Source organism: Notolepis coatsorum (assembly GCF_963971535.1).
Source record: "Notolepis coatsorum genome assembly, chromosome: 11".
Classification (NCBI taxonomy): domain Eukaryota; kingdom Metazoa; phylum Chordata; class Actinopteri; order Aulopiformes; family Paralepididae; genus Notolepis; species Notolepis coatsorum.
The window spans coordinates 80,532,780-80,556,439 of NC_140175.1; the positions used below are offsets into that span (position 1 = coordinate 80,532,780).

Sequence of the window (23,660 nt, forward strand, 5' to 3'; positions counted from 1 at the left end):
AAGGGCTAAAAACACAATGAAATAATAATAATAATAATAATATTAATAATGAATAATATATCCTTCTTAGCAGACTTCTTAGCTTAACATCCCAGGGAACTAATGGGATAACTGGGGATGTTGTTTGCTCCTGACAAGAGTCTCAAAGTCTGGGGTGAAGGTAGACAAAACAACTCTGAGGTCATGCTCAATGTCCAATCTGTTCCTCTGCTTTGTCTTCAGCTGGACCAGAGCTGAGAAGCCACTTTCACAAAGATAGGTAGTGCAAAAAAAAAAAGTAAAAACAAAAATAAAAATTACTTTTCTTTTTACTTTTTTTTCTTTTCTTTTTACGCACACATCCACGACCCACTCAAAATGGCCCTGCGACCCACTTTTGGGTCGCGACCCACCAGTTGAGAAACACTGGTCTAGTAGACACTAAATTGATATTAGTTATGCTGGCTGTAGTGGACACTAAATTGATATTAGTTATGCTGGCTGTAGTGGACACTAAATTGATATTAGTTATGCTGGCTGTAGTGGACACTAAATTGATATTAGTTATGCTGGCTGTTAGGCTTGGGCGGTATGACGGTATTACGGTATACCGGGGTATTTCGAAATACCAACGTCTAAACGGAGTTTTGTTGTAGTGCACACACGCACCAGCAGAGGGCGAGACTAGTCCTCACTAGTGGGGCGAGCCATGCAGAGCTGGTTGTCTCTACACACAGGAGGAGGAGGAGGGGAACCCCGCTTCAGTGAGTGAAATTAAATGACACGCTTACCGTTGCTGGTGCTGCGGGCTAACTGGCTATTCTGAGAGCTAACTGTAGTGTTGTGTATGATCACAACGGTGTTCACGCTTTACGGTAATGTTGCGACAGTGCTGTGAAAATACCGTAAAGCGTTGTGACGATAGTGTGTGTTGTTGTTGTGTGTAGGATGCTGCGGGCTAACTGCTACCATTCTGAGAGCTTAACGTTAGCACTAGATGCTGCGGGCTAACTGCTACCATTCTGAGAGCTTAACGTTAGCACTAGATGCTGCGGGCTAACTGCTACCATTCTGAGACCTTAACGTTAGCACTAGATGCTGCGGGCTAACTGCTACCATTCTGAGACCTTAACGTTAGCACTAGATGCTGCGGGCTAACTGCTACCATTCTGAGAGCTTAACATTAGCACTAGATGCTGCGGGCTAACTGCTACCATTCTGAGAGCTTAACGTTAGCACTAGATGCTGCGGGCTAATTGCTACCATTCTGAGAGCTTAACGTTAGCACTAGATGCTGCGGGCTAACTGCTACCATTCTGAGAGCTTAACGTTAGCACTAGATGCTGTGGGCTAACTGCTACCATTCTGAGAGCTTAACGTTAGCACTAGATGCTGCGGGCTAACTGCTACCATTCTGAGAGCTTAACGTTAGCACTAGATGCTGCGGGCTAACTGCTACCATTCTGAGAGCTTAACATTAGCGCTAGATGCTGCGGGAGGACTGCTACCATTCTGAGAGCTTAACGTTAGCACTAGATGCTGCGGGCGAACTGGCCATCTCCGTGATTTGTTTACTTGGTAACACGGGTTGCCACCCCCCCCCCCGCTGATAATGAGAGTCATACCGTCATATACCGTATATCGGGGTATTAGGTAATCAGGGTATAACGGTATGAAAAAAGTCATACCGCCCAAGCCTACTGGCTATAGTGGACACTAAATTGATATTAGTTATGCTGGCTGTAGTAGACACTAAATTGATATTAGTTATGCTGGCTGTAGCAGACACTAAATTGATATTAGTTATGCTGGCTGTAGCAGACACTAAATTGATATTAGTTATGCTGGCTGTAGCAGACACTAAATTGATATTGGTTATGCTGGCTGTAGTGGACACTAAATTGATATTAGTTATGCTGGCTGTAGTGTACACTAAATTGATATTGGTTATGCTGGCTGTAGTGGACACTAAATTGATATTAGTCATGCTGGCTGTAGTGGACACTAAATTGATATTAGTTAAGCTGGCTGTAGTGGACACTAAATTGATATTAGTCATGCTGGCTGTAGTGTACACTCAATTGATATTTGCTACGATTTTGCAGTCACAGACAAATGTTGAATGTCCAAAGGAATTATTTTATTGGGGAGTGACCCCGTCAGTAGGGGTGTAACAATTAAGAGCTTGACATATTGGTAGGGCTGGGCATCGTTTGAACATTTGATACTGGTGCCAATATCGATACATGCCTGCACGCTTTCAAATCCCAACTCAAAACTCACCTCTTCACCAAATGTATAAATTACTGCCTGATTTCCCTCTTTTCACTTTGTTGTTACGTTGTTCTCCTGATCCCCTTCCCCTAGCTGCCCCCTCCTGTTAACACATCCTGCGCCAAAAACGTCGTACAACGTGTTTCAAGGTCATGCTAATTCTGCCATTCCACGGCGTACGACGTTATTGAAATCATATTTCATTTTTCCGCCATGGTATTAATAATGCCCTCACCCAGCCTCGGCTGATACAGTGGGAGCCTGCACAACTCTGCAACACTTCAATACTGCCGCCTGGTGGTGATCGGGCGAGTTACAACAGGAAATGGATATCTGGTGATCTCCGTGTACCGGGGAAATGCGTCCGGCACTCGCATATTGTTGCAGGACTCTAGACACACAGCCGTACATATGGATCGCTGCCATAACTCAATAATCGATATGATTTGGGCGTTTATTATTATTATACAAACCGGAAATGGATCTAGTCGACCCATGTCAAATAAGTGGGATCTTTTTCCTCCAGTCTCATCGGCGAACGGTAAGAGGACGCGGACGTCATTTTCAGCGTGATTGTTTATTATTATTAATGGAAACTGCTCTGATCAATATATCACCCATACTACATAAAGCATTTACTGACGATCACGGAATTATAAACGACCCGCCCCCCCCCCCGTTCATCCGCGCATGATCAGTCATAATGTTTAGGATCATGTACAGTTGATTTTTTTTTTTTTTTTTTTTATTATTGCAAAACAGAAATTATTAAAAGTCAGTACTCAACACATAATGCATAATGAAACTAACAGTCAAGGTGGTTAAAATTACATGCAAGTACAGAAACAAGACAAAAGAAAAAAGTCTATAATAATATTTTAACCGTATACAGTGTATATCCAGCGAAATTAACAATTATACAAATGCTTATATAGGACATACCCCTAATACCTATTTTCTAAAACCCTACACACATATGTTCCAGCTCGAACCCCCCCCTCCCGGACCCCTCCTTGGATAGTACCTCCATTATCCCTCACTCCTAACCAGACACCACCATTATAAGCTAGCTTTTATTCTCTCCACCACTTCTACCCACATTGACATTTTGGATTCGTTGAGACCCAGAATTCTTGCTGTAGATATTTCTTGATATATCACATCGAGATATGTAAGAGACCAAACTTTCCGGCAAATTTTTGCCGGTTGAAACCAGCGTGATGCGATCAGTTTTTTAGCTACTGTGATACCCGATAAGACCAATCTCTTTAGCTGTGGATTTACTGCAAACTCAAAAACATCATTCAAAAGCAATACAGAGGGGTGTACTGGTATATTCCAAGATACGAGTTTTGATAATTGATGGGTCACATCTTTCCAGAATGCCTTAACTGGTGGGCAGTCCCAATACATGTGCATAAATGTCCCTTCGTCTCCATTTGTACATTGGGAGCATTTTGAGTCCTGTTTCAGGCCCATTCTGTTCAGTCTTATAGGAGTCAAGTATGTCCTGTGAATATAGTTAAGATTGATTTGTTGATGGTCCGGGTTCCTTGATGTAAGACGGACATTTGCCCATACTTCTTGCCAATCAAAGTCACTTTCCAGGTCTGGAATATCCCTCCTCCAGACAGGGTCTAGTTGAAGGGTTTCATACGAGGACGTTAGTAATTGATAATAAAAACCTGATACAAAACCTCCCAATGTTTCTCTTTCATAGAAAAATTTGTGGTATCTGTGGTGTTCAACTGGTATGTGTAATGGAACACCGTGAGACTTCAAACATAGGCGTAACTGTATGTAAAAAAGCCATGTGGACTCGGTGAGGTTAAACTTTGTGCATATTTCTCCATAACTACAGAAACCCTGGTTATTAAAAATATCCCCTAATGAGTGTATGCCTTGCTCTTCCCATATAGGGAATCTTATAGGACGTTTTCCCATTAAGAGTGCATTGTTATTGAATATGGGAGTGTGATTATGCCATTTTTGAGGGTTAGGATATTTTTTTTGTGTTTCCCGCCATGTTCGGATTGCATGGGTAATTATGGGGCCAAATTTCCGCTCACAGTGCTTGATTGGAAGATTAGTGTGTGCTATGTCCTTCAGTCTCTGTGGGGCTACTATGTTTTCTTCCAATTCTCTCCAAGATACCAAAGCCTGGGGATCAAACCATATTGTCAATGGTCTTAATGTGAAAGCCTTAAAATATTGTAAAAAATCTGGAACTGCCATGCCACCGTCTGCTTTATTTCTCTGTGCGGTGGATCTTTTTATGCGAGGTGGTTTGTTATTCCAAATAAATTTGTATGTGGAGGAGTGTAATCTTTTCCAGTAGCCCTCTGGAGGGGGTAACGGTAGCATTGAGCTGATGAAGTTGATTCTTGGTAATACATCCATCTTAACTATTGATACCCTTGCCTGTACTGAGTTTTTAAGTTTTGCCCACCTGTCCAGGTCGTCTTTGATTTTGTTCTGTATTTTTGTGTAATTGTGCTTCACCGTTTGTCTTATGGTGGGAAATATTTCCACACCCAAGCATCTAAAATGTTTTACCATGGGTATCGCACCTGGGAGGGTTGTGTCTTTTTTTGCATGGATGTTAAGTGGAAGGAAAGCCGACTTCGGCCAATTTATTTTAAATCCCGATAAATCACCAAAGTTCTCCATCAACTTGAGTAGATGAGGCAATGTGGTGTTGGGGCTTTGCATGAACAATATTACGTCGTCCGCATATAGACTAATTTTATGTTGTGTGCCCTTGATTACGATTGGTTCTATGTATTGGGATTGTCTTATATATTGTGCTAAAGGCTCTAATGATAGATCGAATAGTCCGGGACTAAGAGGGCAACCCTGTCTGGCTGAGCGTGATACCGGAAAGATTTCGGAGATGAATGTGCCTGTTGTAATCATGGCCGATGGGTCCTTGTATAATACTTTAATCATATCAATGAATCCTTTTCCTAACCCCATCCTTTCTAATACTGCCCATAGAAACGACCATTCCAGCCTGTCAAATGCTTTCATAGCATCCAGGGATAGCATCGCCTTAGGTGTGGTGTCCTCTTTGTCTGCATCTAGTACGTGCAGTATTCGTCTTATGTTATCATTGATCAGGCGACCTCTTATGAAGCCAGTTTGGACCTGATGAACTAAAGACGTCATATGCTTTTGCAATCTGATGGCTAATACCTTAGAGTACAGTTTGACATCGGTTCCGAGGAGGCTTAAAGGTCTGTAACTACCGCACTCGGTGGGGTCTTTGTCTTTTTTGAGAAGGACTGAAATGAGTGCGATATTGTGGTGTTTATGGAAGCTCCCCTCCTTGACTGAGTATAAGATCATATTTAGTAATAAGGGTCCAAATATGTCCCAACAAGAAAGGTACATTTCTGATGGGATACCGTCTCTTCCAGGAGCCTTACCATTTTTCATTTCGGATATGGCCTTCTTGAGTTCCTCTAATGTGATCGGTGCTTCTAACTGTTTAGCGTCGTCCTCCGAAAGTTTAGGGAGAATAATTTGATTAAGATATGTGTCCAATTTGTTTTGATCAAAGGTCGTTTCTGAATTATATAAGTCGGAGTAGAATTCTTTGAATGTATCGTTTATTATTTTGGGGTCTGTTACAAGTACTTGTTGTTTTCTAATGGCAGTCATATCTGCAAATTTTGCACCAATTCTTAATCGCATGGCCAATAGGTGACTAGGTTTAGAACCTTGGAAATACTGCTGTTGTCTTGTGCTGCGTACCTGCACCTCCGATTCTTGTCTGTATACTGCATTGATCTCTGTTTTTAGAACGTTAACTTGATTTTCTAGTCTAGTTGAGTTGTTGTATTTTAAAGAACCAAATAACGTTGAGTAAAGCGTTTCCAGTTCAGACAGTTTTGTGCATTGATTTTTGCGCAATATGGAGGAAAATCTATCCGTGAAATCCTTGATCACACCCTTTACCGACATTCATATTACTCTGGGGTCTTGCACCGCGTTTGCATTCTCCCGTAGGAATACTGTGTGAGAGCTTCTTTGAGTTGTGTAATGAATTCCTTGTTGTTAAGCAGCATAGTATTAAAACGCCATCTTGGGGCCCGGGAAGATAGTATACCAAATGTTGCTTTTAGGATTAAATAACAGTGATCTGAAAGCGCATTGGGTATAGGGATGGGTATCGTTAGGATTTTATCGATACTACTACTCCTATCGATACTGCTTAACGGTTCGGTACTTTATCGATACTCTTATCGGTTCTTTTTGATAATTTTTTTATGATTTTTATATTTGCAGTTGAGAGCATTGGTCATCTCCCTACAGTAAAGATTAGAAATGATTGAATTATTGTAAATTTGTGTGGAGTGGTGGGAATAGCTGCTTCAATAATAACTTATAACAACAACAGACAAGTTAGACAACTATGTATACAACAAAAACGATATACACTGAATGATTAGTTGTTACCTAAAGTCCTTGGACTCCACTGTAGAGAACGGGTGCAGGCCTTTGACAACAAACTTTGTCACAGCCCTGTGACACTCGTTCACCCTATCCTCTGTCATCTTTCCTCTAGCTGCTAGGGAGAAAGGACTTTGGGTGGTGGAGGTAGAGGGAGGATGTGTGGTGGGCTCACTGGGACACATTGGTGGCTGACCTCAGCTTGACGATCTATAAAAAGTTTTTAGATTGTAGTATTTGTAGCTAAACAATTATTTTGTTTATTAGCCTATTTGTAATAATTCGTTATTAGCCTAGGAAACTCCGTATCTTGGCTTACCGGCTGCAGTGGACGTGGATGCAGATGGACCACTGCGCGCAAGGCAGTCGAATACGGCGCATTTCTGCAAACTAAGTGTTTTGCAAACAAATGTTTTGATAGATTGCTCGTATTGCCACCCTTACTGGCAAATGTTTTGTTGCACTTGTGAACGCTTCGCTCTATCCGCCATCACGACTCAGTCCATGCAGAGCTGTCTGTGTCTGTGTGCAGCGCGCGTCAGCACGGAGACAGCGCTGAGATGCTTCCAGCTGCAGCACATCAGGTGTGCGGGGCTTGTATGTGCGGGGCTTGTAAGCGCTGCGGTCTGACGTGCTGCAGCTGCATACTATTGACAGCGCTTTCATTAAGGAGTACCCGTATGTATGTGTAGCGCGACTCGCGAGGAGTGTGTGTAATAATGACTCGCTGCGACTCGCTTCTCGTGCAGAGACAGAGAGAGGAGAGATCGTTCGCAACTTTTAAATAATAATAATAATAATAATAATAATAATTTCTCTAGAGTATCGATAGCAGTACCGAGGACGTCGGAGCTTATAAATACTCCGGTATTTTCTAATATAGTACCGGTTCCCGTTTAAAACCGGGGTCCGGGGGGCATCCCTAATTGGGTATCATTTCCACTTCATATTTATCAAATAGTCTCGGGATGCAAAGACATAATCAATTCTGGATAATGTGTTATGTCTCGTCGATCGACAGGAGTACTTTTGGGTCGTGGGATTAAGTGAACGCCATAAATCAATTACCCCTGTAGTCTTTGACCAATCTTTTAATGCTTTAGATGAATTTTTTTGTTCGCTGGAAAAGGCGAGGTAAGATTTGTCCATCCTTGGATTCCAAATGGCATTAAAATCCGCACCTATTATAAATGAGTACTCGGGATGGTTTAACATTTCAACGGTTAGTGAAGTGAAGAAACCCACTTCGTACAAATTTGGGGCATATACCGCTGCCAACGCTATTTTCCTGTTATTATGTACAATCCTAGCTATAGTTATACGCCCCTCAGCATCCGACCATACCCCTTTTAATTCGATATTTAATTTACGTCTGACGACTATGGCTACACCTCGAGTTCTCGTACCAAAAGAAGAGTGACTAATATTATGGTATGTGTTATCCGCTAACGTATCTATGTCTTCCTCTAAAATGTGCGTTTCGCTTAGTAGCCACGTCCACATGTTCTTTTTTCATCAGTGTGAGCACGCTTTTGCGTTTGTGTTGTTTGTTTATCCCACCAGTGTTCCATATCATTATATTCAAACTAGCCATAATCTATGCATGTTTTTGTGTAGTTTTTGGTAATGCTTCTGGAGTGCGAAGCTACAATAGATGTACATCCAATTATTGAGGTCCCGTTGAGAGCCGAGCTTAAAAACATATATATATATACAAATAAAAATCCCCTATTTTCCCCTCACCCAGAGAGTCGTACAGGCCTGTGTTCCAAAAACACATCCTCCGCGTATGACTTTCTCCCTTAGTCCACCGGATTGCCCAAACTGAGCATTGTAATCCTAATCTTCCTATGCTAATTGCCATAGGATCTAACATTTTCATTCTAATACAATAGAATGTCGCTTTTGGTCTTGCACCTTCCCTTACTGTAATGAAATATTGTGAAAAATGAAAAAAAAGAGAATAAACTTTCATCGACATATTCATTTGAACCCTCTACTAACATATGTAGGAAACATCAGGAAAAAGGAAAAGATTGTAGAGAAATATTGACACCTTAATGTGAAGAACAATGGAAAAGAACAATGTAAGATAAAAGAAAGAGAAAAAAAATAGAATTAATAAAAAAAAGATAAAGATAAGGAGTGAGAGATAGAATAATACTCAACGTGGAGAAGCCACTAGAACCGAATTGAGTGATTAGATAAAATAGAAAAACAGAGCCTTTTATAGCTTCAATGTGCCAGTCTCTTCATCAGTGGAGTGATTACTTAAATTGTTAGAATAACCTTGTTGTGTTCATACGTTTAGGTGTGGTTGATTTTTAAAGTATTATTAAGGTCTGATTGAACTTCAGTCAAGTGATTATATGCTATGTTTATACACACCGGATGTTTAATGTTAGAGTTGCAAGCCTTCGTTGTCATGGTGCATTATATTCTAGAAGGTTGTAGAATACACTAGTATAGACTGTTGTTGTGTTCCAGAATGATCTAAGTGACCCAGGGCAGTCGAGCGATAAACCCAGAATATTCCAGATTGTTCTTATTGCCAATGATATGTTCTTGTCTCCCCGGAGACCAGAGGTCTGAAATTATAATGTATTACGACTCGTATTATACACAATACGCATTGGTGTAGATGGCCTGCATATCCTCTGTTACTTTTGATGAACACAATAAAAGACATTCTAATACTGATATACACAGAGAAAGAGGGAGATGAATCGGCTTATCTGTTTTCAGACAGTGTCGTTCTGCCTTGGGGGATCTGCTCCATATCGATTCCAATATTCCTCAGCCTCTTCAGGTGTGTGTAATCCAATCCTACGGCCGTCCCTGCCCACGATCGATAACAGCGCCGGGTATGTTAGCCTTGGTCTGAGGCCAGACTTGAACAATTTTTGCATCACCTCCTTGTATGGTAGACGTCGAGCGATGGCGTCTTTGCTTAGATCTTCGTAGATAAATATTGAATGTTCACCATGTTTCAGCTTCCCACGTTGGATGCGAGCAATTTTGATGATGTCATCTCTTATTGATGTCTTCCGCAGAGTAACAATGATGACTCTTGGCCCGTTGTTTCTTTGCTCCCGAGAACCGATTCTGTAAGCTTGGTCCACTTTCGGTACTGTGTTTAGAAAGTTGTTACCCAAAATCACTGATAGCACTGTTGGAAAGTTGTCGTCTGCGCAATTGACTGCTTCATCAAGTCCTACAATGCGGATGTTATTTCGCCTGTGGTAGCGCTGGGTTTCGAGTAGCCTCTCCATCGCTTCATCTTTAACCTCTTGTATTTTCCTCCGGCATGCTTCTTCCACCCTTTCTATCTCTTTTGTCACCTCTGTCATGCCAATGCAGATGGTGTTCTCGTTCACTTTGACTGCCCGTGTAATATCTGTCACCGTATTCTCCACTGTCGTGATTCGCTCGGACTGTACAGCGACCGCTTTCTTAACTTCTTCTAATTTAGCATCGATGTGTTCGAGTTTAGCATCGACGTGTGCTTTGAATTCATCTTTGAGTTCCTCGATGTGTAATCTGAAAGCGACCATCTGTTCTTTCATCAGGTTAGTCAATGAGTTGAAATCGGGTGGTGTGATTGTACTGCTTGTGTCAGTTGGTGGTATAGGTGCAGTGACGATGCCGATGGATTTGTCTGCTATTATCTTCTCAAAATCAACTGCTATATCTCTCACGGAGCTTGTTCCTGTCGCTCCTGTTATGTTGACAACTATTGTCTCCCTGTCGGGGACAATAGTCGATGGTCTCGGTTAGGGCTGCAACGATTAGTCGACATAATCGACGACGTCGATTATAAAAAATCGTTGACGAGAAATTGTTGCGTCGATTAGTCATTAAAAAAAAAAAAAAAAAAAAAAAAAAACTTTATTTAATTTTTTTTTTTTGCACTACCTATCTTTGTGAGAGTGGCTTCTCAGGGTTCCAGACAACATCATAACATGATGATCCCATAGCAAATTTTGGACATTGAAAACATTGTTCCCCTGCAGGAGATGATGATCAGACTAGACACACAATACATTACACACGCACTCCTCTCACTCACACACAGCGATCAGAGTAAGACACACACATACACACTCCTCTCACTCACACACAGCGATCAGAGTAAGACACACACACATACACACTCCTCTCACTCACACACAGCGATCAGAGTAAGACACACACACATTCACACTCCTCTCTCTCACACACAGCGATCAGAGTAAGACACACACACATTCACACTCCTCTCACTCACACACAGCGATCAGAGTAAGACACACACACATACACAAATTACACAGTACACACCTCTCACTCACACAGCGATCAGAGTAAGACACACACAAATTACACAGTACACACACTCCTCTCACTCACACAGCGATCAGAGTAAGACACACACACATACACACACACACGGACTCCTCTCACACACAGCAAACAAAAGTTATTTAAAGTACACTTCCACTTTAATTTGTATTATTTAATTTATTTATCTTGTTATGAGTGATTGCTGTATTGTTCTTCAAATACATTTTCATTTAAAGTGGCTTAAAGATCCAAATTCAAATGTTTCATGAGTCATTATTTTAATTTGCTATGGGATCATCATGTTATGATGTTGTTGTTTGGTCCTGACAAGAGTCTCAAAGTCTGGGGTGATGGTAGACAAGCAACTCTGAGGTCATGCTCAATGTCCAATCTGTTCCTCTGCTCTGTCTTCAGCTGGACCAGAGCTGAGAAGCCACTTTCACAAAGATAGGTAATTAAAAAAAAAAAAAACATCCTTTTTTATTTTTTTTGTTGTTGTTTACATTGGTTTTCGATTAGTCGACTAATCGAAAAAATAATCGGCAGATTAGTCGACTACCAAATTAGTCATTAGTTGCAGCCCTAGTCTCGGTGTATTCTCCTCTTTATTCTCCTCGTCTGGGCTTGTCGCCAACGGATCTGTGGCGGCGTCGCCTTGAACGTTTCTTCTCGAACGTGTTTCAATCTGCGCCGCTGAAGTTGCCGTTTCTTGTTTCTTTACCGTCTTTTCCCTATCCTTAACCATGTTGTCTTTTGATATAGTTAGTAGAAGGTCTTATCAATACATACGATGTGGTCCAATCTCTTTTGGTATTGTCCAAATAAGGTTTTTAAACTAAATTAACGATAACGGGAGCGGAGCTATTGCCAAATGCGTGCGCTACATATTGCGCTAAACCGGAAGAAATTTCTTATATAGCGTGTATTGGCAACAAACGGCAGTTGATAATCTATATATGCGTTTATGCCTATAACTCACGTTCTAGGAATTACTGCAGAAAACGATAAAAACATATTTATATTCTAGACAGTATTTTCGTATGAATCTATGAATGAAAAAGTATAACGTTCCTACATCCTGAACGATAGATAATCGATGTTGAATGAGCCATAGTAGTCAATTTAGCAATACAATTTAAAAAGTTATAGCCCTGCAAAGAAGGTAAACATCTCCATAGGCTTAGAGTGGTGGCAGAGAGTGGTATGAGACGGGCAAACTCCGTGGCAGTTAATGTGTTAAGCGCCTTGGGTCTCATGAAAGGCGCTATATAAATCAAAGATATTATTATTATTATTATTATTATTATACTTTCTTTCAATACCTAACTGTTACATTTTGGATGATTTTGGGTTGTGGTTGAACAGAAGAAATTGTATATCTTGGAACAAACATGCTTATCGGTTCACTGACACTGATGAGATTAACAATTATTGAATGACAGTGGAATCCTCATTACGCTCATGCTCCACAGCTTCCATTGTCGTCTTCCTGCAACAACTTACACCTTGCGGGATCTCAGAGTGAGATTTCAGAGCAAGATTTTTGTTTCAGTGGCAAAAACAAGCACTTTAGATGGACGTACTTGGTGGTAAGTAACCAAATAAAAACAACAAATAAATAAAAATAGAGTACCCTCAAAAACCACTTGAGTGCAGTTGAAACATCGAGTAATCGTTTACTTGCGCCCATCCCTACTAGTATTTGGTTAACCGGAGCGCACGGATTGTGTTTCATTAAAGCATAAATTGAAGTGTCTTTACGCGTGGATTGTGGATGTGAATTCCGAGGAATCTGAATCTGTGGATTGTTGAATTGCATCACTGTCACACGTTATTGTGATATTGTAACTGGGATTAAAATGTCTGATGAAGAGAAAAGGCAGAAGAGGCTGAGAGAGAGCTGGTTAAATTGATCATTTGTCCCAGGGCGAAGCTGGGTGTGTTGACTAGGCGCAAGAATGAGTTGGATGCGCTGTTTGACGGACTTGATGACGTAGGCGTGGGAAAAGTGAATGAGCAATTGCAAGCATTTGATGTTTTGATGAATGAATTTGAGAAAATGCATCAATCTGTTCAAGCACTGTTATCTGATGATGAAAACGAGGGTGATGAACATGACTGGTATAAACCAAAGGTTAATCAATTCAATGCATTTATGGATGATGTCCGAAATAGAATAAAACCTGATTAATAGCCTCCAATGCTTATTATTATTGCGTGTGAACGTTTGCATGTTTCAACCACCTCCTCTAATAGTGGTTATTTCGGAGGTCGCGGCCTGAACACTTTGGGAACCCCTGCACTACCACACTACCAAATGGTTAACCCTTTCACTGCCACACGACAAAGGGTTAACCCTTTCACTACAGAAGGTTAACCCTTTCACTACCACACTACATAAGGTTAACCGTCTGTAGTGTGATAGATAGTGAAAGGTTAACCTTCTGTAGTGTGTGGTAGTGAAAGGGTTAACTAAAAGAGGCAGCAACACTTACCAGGACGTTGCATACAATACAAACACACTGGCGGCTTGTGATATGGCTCTCCTCGCTTCCTTAGACACATTGACCCCGTCTGGTAACTGTGGACAACAAATGGTGTGGAAAGGGTTAAAAAGACAATAGAACAATTTCTTACTTACAGTAGCAATGGTGATTAGGGTTTGGCCTGGAGAATTGATTGATTGAAAACTTTATTAAACAGATTGCAGAATGGGTACAACAATACAGTACGGCTCAATACACACAATTGTTAACACTTTGAGTGCCAGCAGGGGGCGCACGATTTAGCGCTTGAGTGCCAACGCTGTAGTGGGAGGGCGAGCACATTTGCGAACGCATAAACTATATCTTAAATTATGGCTGTGTCTAATACGCCCATCACTTATCAATGACTTGTTTGCAGTCAACATTGTCGAAACGGATTTTTTTTATAAGTACATTTCCGTGTTATACCATTTTGAAAAACACTCGTTTTTTTTTAAACTTCCAGAAAAAAAAGTGATTCTGCAGGAATCACGCTTTAGTGGAATACACAAAACACGTTGTCATTTTTCAGCCTATTCATGAATCGTTTTCAAATAAACGCTAGATTATCGATAGTATATGTGTACTTATGCACGATAGAAAAGCGGGCTGAAAAATCGTTTATCTATTTCCTGATCAGCACACACACACTCACACACATATGGGACACGCTGAGATATGTGAAAAAAAAACTCTGATTATCCCAAGACTGGTCAAATAGATTCCTTACCTCAGATCAGATGTTCTCCAAAAAGATTATTCCAATTCCTGATCGCCATTCCAAATATCGATCGCGTTTATTGATCCAACACTGGGTACTGGATTCCGGACTCTTTTTTCCCATCCATTTCATTCAGTCCAATCCAATGGGTGCAATACCATCCGGAGAGATGATAGGGGCGGTATTTTCCCTGTTCGAGCTCAGATAGATCCCCACTGGTAACGTGAGGCTAGATTGATGAAAAATGAATGGAAATCGATAATAAAAAAAATAACGATTAAATAACAAGATTTCTCGTTCTTGGCACTCAACGCATGGCATGAACTAACGAGATTTCTCGTGGCTGGCACTCAAAGTGTTAAGGGGATGACCAGAGAAAGACTTTTGTCTTGTTTACATCAGGGTCCCCCATTTTCAATTCATCATGACATTTATGACATACAGATATACAGTACTGTTACATTTATGACATACAAGATATACAATACAGGGCTGGGCGATATGGCCTAAATATGATATCACGATATTTTCTGACCTTTCGGCGATACACATCAGACATCACGATGTTTTTCTTTTTCCCCCCAAACAATTCATTATGAGGCTTACCAAGACAGTATTTGAGTTTGCAAGCTAACATTAAAGACAAAATAAAATACCCATGCATTTAGAATTTTTATATTATATATTAGATTTAGATTATTGGATTATTAGATTATATATTGCATATATTTAGCAATGAGATATTATATGATTTAGATATGAAATATGATTAATTGAAAATGTAAACAAGACGAAAGTCTTTCTCTGGTCTGCATCCCCTTAACAATTGTATGTATTGAGCTGTACTGTACCCATTCTGCAATATGTTAATAACGTTTTAAATCAATCAATCAATCAATCAATCAATCAATCAATCAATAGCATTTTAGCATTTTTATGAAACTACTGTATATTTGTATGTCTCTAAATGTTTTGATGAATTGAAAATGGAGGACCCTTATGTAAAAAAGCCGAAAGTCTTTTTCTGGTCTTCATCCTCCAGTCCACTGTTGTTGTATTGAGCTGTACTGTATTGTAGAGCTGGGCGATAAAACGATAACGATAACTATCGCGATAAATTATTTCCTCGAAATAAACATGAAACGTGGTCGCAAAGTTTCGATATATCGATTTTCCAAGCTTGGATATGAGCACACGCACTAACAACCAATCAGTGAAGGAGATGGCCGACAGTGAAGGAGACCCGCGGTGCACCTCTGGGTAGAGAGGTAGGACTCTAGTAGTAAACAAGGCTGGCTAGGATAACTAGCTTGCACGGCGCTGTTTTATATATTTACGTGCCGAGTATGTGTGTGGCGTGAATTCTGAGGCCATGTTTATAGTAGTGTGGGGTAGGGCTGGGCGATATGACCAAAAACCTTATCGCGATAAAATTATAAAAAAAATTTCATATAATTCGATATCGATAATTATCGTCGATATAATGTCTGTCAAGTTTAATTAACTTCTTATGCTGCTGCGAATGTCTCAAGTCGAGTTGATGTCGTCATCAGTCCGCGCACGTTAGCAGTTAGCCGACAAGCGGAGTATCTCATGACAATAAATATGACACTAAAATACTCTCTTCCGCCACAATATATTGAAACGAACTGTATACCCCATACTACTATAAACGTGGCCTCAGAATTCAAAACACACACATACTCGGCACGTAAATATATAAAACAGTGCCGTGCAAGCTAGTTCTCCTAGCCAGCCTGCTGTATCTAAGCGGTGTATTCCATGACAATGTGCTAAATATGACACTAAAATACTCTCTTCCGCCACAATATATTGAAACGACGTCCACTGTATACCCCCACTACTATAAACGTGGCCTCAGAATTCACGCCACACACATACTCGGCACGTAAATATATAAAACATCGCCGTGCAAGCTAATTAGCCTAGCAAGCCTTGTTGTTGAGTGAGTCCTACCTCCTTCCGGGTCTACTTCGCTCTCGGCCATCTCCTTCACTGATTGGTTGTTAGCTGTTGTGCGTAAGCACGTCATCACGTAACGTTGGTTGTTGTTAGTGAGTGTGCTGAGCCGAGGCTGAACGGAGCCAAGCTTGGAAAATCGATATATCGAAACTTTGCGACCACGTTTCATGTTTATTTCGAGGAAATAATTTATCGCGATAGTTATCGTTATCGTTTTATCGCCCAGCCCTAGTGTGGGGTATACAGTGGACGTCGTTTCAATATATTGTGGCGGAAGAGAGTATTTTAGTGTCATATTTATTACATTGTCATGAGATACTCCGCTTGTCGGCTAACTGCTAACGTGCGCGGACTGATGACGACATCAACTCGACTCGAGACATTCGCTTAGAAACAACAGGCTGGCAAGATGGGATTACAATATTGTCAAGGATGAATATGAAAAAGGGGATTTGATCTGATGGTACTTGTGCTCTATAATATATTATGTATATATGTACATATATTTTATGTCCGGATGGTGTGTCTATGGAACGGTCACTGTCTCTATCACACTCACATGTGCGCAGATATAGCCACATACAAGTATCTAGGATACACATATTCATATGTGTACATAATAGGTTTACACGCACTCATATACACAAGGATAAGGTATACACGTCAGGGGCACACATACATGCACATACTCATGTATAGGAAATAGACATACATACACCTACATATACACATAGTTGAGATATAGGCTTTCACTGACACATAGGGGGATACACAAGTATATAGGAGACACACACATACGTAGTTGAAACGTAAAAAAAAAAAAAAAAAAAAAGATGCAGCACATACCTGCTCGCAGGTAGATCGGTCTACATGTAACGTATGACGTATATATATATATATATATCAGGGATGTATATGCACAATGTATAGTATGTTTTTTTTTTGTAAGTGCTTCTTTAATTTCCATGTCAGTTATTAGTGTATTTGTATGAGTCTCTTGCATGTTTTGTATGTTGTCACAAAAATGAAAAAGGCGAATCTTGGATGTTGCATATTATGCTGTGAAAAGGTATACTGTAAATAATGGAAAGATTTGTGCAAAAATATAAATAAATAAAAAAAAACTAAAAAACAACAGGCTGGCTAGGATAACTAGCTTGCACGGCGCTGTTTTATATATTTACGTGCCGAGTATGTGTGTGGCGTGAATTCTGAGGCCACGTTTATAGTAGTGTGGGGTATACAGTGGACGTCGTTTCAATATATTGTGGCGGAAGAGAGTATTTTAGTGTCATATTTATTACATTGTCATGAGATACTCCGCTTGTCGGCTAACTGCTAACGTGCACGGACTGATGACGACATCAACTCGACTCGAGACATTCGCAGCAGCATAAGAAGTTAATTAAACTTGACAGACATTATATCGACGATAATTATCTATATCGAATTATATGAAAATAATTTTATCGCGATAACGTTTTTGGTCATATCGCCCAGCCCTACTGTATTGTACCCATTCTGCAATCGTTAATAATGTTTTCATTCATTCAATCATTCAGCCGGCAACAGAATAATTTTGATTGACAGTCGAGTCTGCCAATTACGTCACACCACTTGCACCCGCCCTGCTGTTCTTAGCACCAATCGGCAAGCGCTATGCGTTTTCTACTTTCCTGAAAGTCCTCCATTGATTTTGACGAGAGCTCAGCTCAACGACGACAACAGCTCCCCGCGGCCGACGAGTGATTACCAGCGCACCGCAGCATGACAACGAGGCATAATGATTTTACTGCAACGAATGTTATAATAAAAGCCTTTCCATACATCTGTCTGATTGAAAACTTTATTAACAGACCGCAGAATGGGCACGCACAACTCAGCACGGGCTGAGATATGAACAGTAATGCTTGCTATCTATGTCGTCATCGGACATTGCTATGTTTGGGTAAATACGCTGATGTTATTTAACGTGTAACTATATAACGTTAATGCCACAAAACGAATGCCTTTGTTAATAATAAGTAGTAACTTTGATGCAGTAGTGTGTGTGGGGGCGGCGTTGTTCAAAAGTTTGAACGGGTGTGGACCAGATTGACGCGACACAATCCTCTTGGGCAAAACATCACGATATCCACGATACGTTAAAAAAGTGTATCGTTAATGAACTGTACCCGATATTTATATAATATCTATTATCGTCATATCGCCCAGCCCTACAATACAGTAGTTTAAAGACAGAGATCATAAAAGAAAATATATACATTGGAGGGGGAAGAAACTGTACATTGGAGGGGGTTGGGTTGGGTGTGTGGGTGGGTTTGGACAATTACCGGGGCCAGTTTCGAATTGTGGCCTCCTGTAGGTGCTCTTTGAGAGGTTTTGAAGGAGGGTAGGGTAGGGATTCACATTATTTTACGGCTGTGGGTAGGGCGTTCCACATTGTTGTGGCATAATTGCGAAACGTGTTTAGTCCCTTGTTTGAGCCGAATCTGGGTTGAACATGATTTGTGGAGCTCCCTCTGGTGTTGTGGTCGTGGAATTCACTGACCTTTGGGAAGTATTTCGACATGTACATACATGGGTATCTTAGTGGTGTAGTGTATCTTGTAGACCAGGCCCATTGCAAGTTGCTGTACTCTGTCGTCTACTCTAAGCCATCCTAGGTTGTCAAAATGGGCAGGGGTCAGGGGAGGAAACTAACTTTTTGGCTTACCAGCCAACTGGCGAGTATCTGATTTTTTTTACCAGCCAAACAGATTTTTTACCAGACAAAAAAAATCGCTAATTGTGATAATTACTTCTTTGTATGTCTTCGTCTAAATAGATTTTCAATCATAGTAAAATAATCACACCGTGTCTCTACTCTTTAAAATATGTATTAGCATAAAACATTAATCTCTACTCTTCACAATATTAGCATAAAACATATTAACATGAAAGAGGTATCTATTCTGGACTGGGTTGGGCTGAACTGGGCAGTGAAAGATGCTGGGTTGGACTGGGTTGGGCAGTGAAAGAAAAAAACCGAAGTATGTTTGATTGATTGATTGAAAAGTTTATTAACAGATTGCAGAATGGGTACAGTACAGTACAGCTCAGTACATACAATTGTTAAGGGGATGCAGACCAGAGAAAGACTTTCGTCTTGTTTACATCAGGGTCCCCCATTTTCAATTCATCATAACATATATGACATACATGACATACAGATAGACAGTACTGCTACATCTATACATTTATGACATATCAGATTTGCAAATACAGTACTGTTTGTGATACAAAAGTGTCCAGAAAAGGAGTGTATATACATTTGGCATAGAAACTGTACATTGGAGGAGGTTGGTTGGGTGGGGTGGGGTTGGGTGGGTTGGGTGAGGGCTGTACATTGGAGGTGGGGGGGGGGGGGGGGGGGGGGGGGGGATGGGTAGGGGACACACACACATTTTACACTGTACATTGGAATATTGACAAAGCCTTACTTGGTCATTTACTGTACAACTAGGTTAGGACATTTGTAGGGGCCAGTTTCGAATTGCTTAGTTGTTGTGAAGTGTATAGATAGATGTGAAATATATAGATGTAGCAGTAGTCTATCTGTATGTCATATGTTATGATGAATTGAAAATGCCGTACTGTATTGTACCCATTCTGCAATCTGTTAATAAAGTTTTCAATCAATCAAGTTAACTTTGAACCTCGGTTGTCAAGCCTCGTCAATGTTGTGTATGCATCTGGGTAGGCACACTGTGCCTTTAAGACAGCACGGTGGTCTTACGACAGTACCGTCAAGTGTTGTGATAACGTCAGTTGGGTTGGTGTGCTGTTGTACACGGTTGTACACAGTGCACTGGTTGAGCTTAGCTAGCCCCTTTCGTGACTGCGATGTGCAAGCCAGGGGCTTTTGAGCATGAAATAAAATGTCTAACCTTACGTCGTAGTCCGGTGCTTTTTTGGAAACATTATAGTCATAACAGATACACCTAGCTGGCTGCTTTGAGCACACGGGGCTAACGTTAGCTAGCAAGCAGCTATCGCTAAAACTAGAAGCTAACCACTGTATACATTTCCAGTAGACTAACATTACACCTCTGTGATTTAAATGTGTCCTTAGTAACTTATACTCGAGGGTTGTACTAGGGTTGGATGCAGTTCCCCGTTGGTCAGTCTGTCTGTTTTCCATCTTCTGCTGTGTTTAACGTTATCCGTTTGAGAGTGCTCCTGATGGCTAGCCTAGTAACGCAGGACTTTTATCATTATATGTCCGCGGGATGGCCAGTACTGCGCAAACTTTTATTAAACATTATATGTCCGCGGGTGGTCTTGTGCAGTGCTCTCGTGGCACTGTCAACTAAAGCGAGCACTCAGAAGACGCGCACCGTTTGCCAGTGCAGTGATTGCAGAATGTTGTTTTTTTTTGTATACTGGCGAGTGGTCTTCATGAATCACTCGCCAAACGTAAAAAATACTCGCATTTGGCGAGTAAAGTGGCCTAATTTCCTCCCCTGGCAGGGGTGAGGTGGGTTTTAGGAGTAAGGTCAAGCAGTAGTCTGACCAGTTTGTTTTGTGATGTTTGTAGTCTTGTTTTCAGGGCCTTTGAGGTGCTTTGGTACCATGAGGTGCAATAGTACCCTTGAATGAGTGCTCCTGTTAAGAGTCTTCAGGGTATTCTTGTTTACCAGAGAGGAGATCCGGTACAAGAATCTTGTTTGTTGGTTGACTTTTTTTTATTACATTGGTTGCCATTTTGTCACAGAAACAATATGGTCACCCACTGTAACAGAGAAGCCGTTCCAACATGGTCGATGCTACCCGGACCCAATCAAGTTCAAGTTCTTTATTTGTCAAATATTACACAACAATACAGGGGCATTGCAGGAAATAAAATTATTGTGTTTCAAGCTCGGACTCAACAGTGCACAATTAAGAAACATCACGTGCAACACCGAAATGAGCATCAAAATAATGATTTTATTTATAGAGCACACTGTAAAATACAACGTAGTCTCATGGTGCTTTAACATGGCATACTATATAGGTACATTTAGCTGGTTTTAAGAGGCAGGTCAGAGGGAACATAGGGAGAGTTACGGATGTAACGACGGCTCTGATAGAACAAGAGAGATGATGACATTCACCAGATGCATATTGACACATTAGTATGGATTTTGGCACTGTTTATGAAACCAGCATAGTTATAAAGTATGGGTTTTTAGAAAATGTTAAATGATACCCAACCATAATGATAATGTTGATTTGGTCGTTTCTCAGCTCAATCCATGCTGTTCCTCATACTAGCTTCGGCTAGTTAGCTACAAACCAATGAAGTCCATGGGGGTTGAGCTCCGCTCTGGCTTGCTTGAGGCTCACTGATCCAGTGAGTGCAGCCAGTGCACATTATACAAGTTGACGCAGTATAATGTTGTACATACAGGCGCTCAACCCCATCGACTTTGCATAGGTTTGTAGCTAAATATCCAGAGCTAGTATGAGAAAGGACTCTGATACTAGACATTCTGAATCATCTCCATCTCTGCTTCATTCACCTATCTCTCTCTGCTCCATTCAATCTCTCTCTGCTCCATTCACCTATCTCTCTCTGCTCCATTCACCCTTCTCTCTCTGCTCCATTCACCCATCTCTCTCTGCTCCATTCACCCATCTCTCTCTGCTCCATTCACCTATCTCTCTCTGCTCCATTCACCCATCTCTCTCTGCTCCATTCACCCATCTCTCTCTGCTCCATTCACCCATCTCTCTCTGCTCCATTCACCCATCTCTCTCTGCTCCATTCACCCATCTCTCTCTGCTGCATTCACCCATCTCTCTCTGCTGCATTCACCCATCTCTCTCTGCTCCATTCACCCATCAATCTCTGCTCCATTCAATCTCTTTCTCTGCTCCACTCCACTCATCTCTCTCCCTAACAATCACACCTTTATACCATTAGCTTAGCCCATGGGTGCATCTATGGGTTCTCCCATCATATGTATATACTCTGTCAGGATCTATGGGTAACAGTACTGTATATTTGAATACCGTTTATGTCACAAATGTATCAGTACTAAATACCTATATGTCCCTATGCCATAAATGTCATGTATGTTGTGTATGTTATAAATGTCGATATGAATTGAAAATGGGGGACCCTGATGTAAACAAGACAAACGTCTTTCTCTGGTCTGCATCCCCTTAACAATTGTGTGTATTGAGCCGTACTGTATTGTACCCATTCTGCAATCTGTTAAATAAAGTTTTCATTCATCCATTCACTCCTTGAGTCCTTCCATAACAACAGGTCGGGAGGCTCTAGGCGACAACCTCTCTCGTCACTCACCGCCTCTTTGATGATGCGAGTGATGACCGCGTTGGGGAGATTGAGGTCCTCCGGTCTCTCCGCCATGATGTCAGCTTAACAGCCGGTAACGTTCCGTTAGAGCTCGGCTAGCGGGTATCCGGTGTCACTGTTGGTGTGTGAACACTACTGTGAGCTAACTGACGCTAGACACGTTCCCTCTGTGTACTTGGTACGATCACCTCAGCTAGCTGCTAGCTAAAGAAGCTAGCGTTAATAGTAGTCCCTCCCGTGTATTCTGAGCTGTCCTTGCGAAATGATACCAGAGACTCGCCTCTTGTGACACACGCTAGAAAAACTCCCGTTGTCTCGGTTATTTAACGGAGTCTAAAATAGACAATAACGACAACAAACTAACGTCAGTTATCGAGTGGTATGGATAACAAAGCTTGGTGAGGAGTAACAGGAGGGATTTGTTTTGGGACGTTTCCCGCGAACTACTGCGACACTTCCGATCACGTGATGCGTCCATCACCTCTCAACTTTGACATCCGACACACAGACCTTCTTCTTCTTCTTCTTCTTCTTCTTTTACGGCTGTCGGCCACCATCTGATTGGGGCATTTACCGCCATCTTCTGGAATCCTTTATCTCCTACAATGTCCATTTTCCTTCCCCATCATGAAGTGCAGCTAATGCTGCTCCTCCCTGACTGAGCCCCCCTCTGTGAGACACTCCTCGCCTCCTATGGGCTGACTCTGGACTTCTTGGTTATTCACAATCCCCTTCTCTAATTCTCTAACCACTTCCCCCATGTCAGACCATCCATGCCCAAGTGTTGAACTGCCACTCTAACAATCACTTTAATCCTCTCCGTTCTGCCCTTAACCAAAGCCGTAGCATTAACTACTCCTGCCACAAAGGCCACAACATTCAATTTCTCCTCCCACACCCTCTCTTTATCCTCCTGTACTGCCCTTTCTGCCAAATGCCATTCTCTAAACCCCTGTTCCTTATGATTTCCCTGTCCTACCCTCCTAGCCGCCTCTGCATATGAGATCCTACCTTCCCTTCTCACCTTTTGAACCACTACCTCTCTTTTCAT

The 23,660-nt window shown here is 41.3% G+C and overlaps 1 protein-coding gene across 1 annotated transcript in view; it reads right to left on the minus strand.

Annotated features, from left to right (window-relative positions):
- The window catches only part of pole3 (polymerase (DNA directed), epsilon 3 (p17 subunit)), a 28,624-nt gene extending 5,582 nt beyond the window's left edge, over positions 1 to 23,042 (minus strand). The window contains exons 1-2 of the mRNA XM_084324239.1: positions 22,598 to 23,042; positions 13,527 to 13,612 (exon numbers count right to left, since the gene is read on the minus strand). Coding sequence (XP_084180365.1) covers positions 13,527 to 13,612; positions 22,598 to 22,663 — 152 coding nt within the window. The 5' untranslated portion in view covers positions 22,664 to 23,042. The remainder of the gene's footprint in view (positions 1 to 13,526; positions 13,613 to 22,597) is intronic.
- Positions 23,043 to 23,660: the final 618 nt, after the last annotated feature.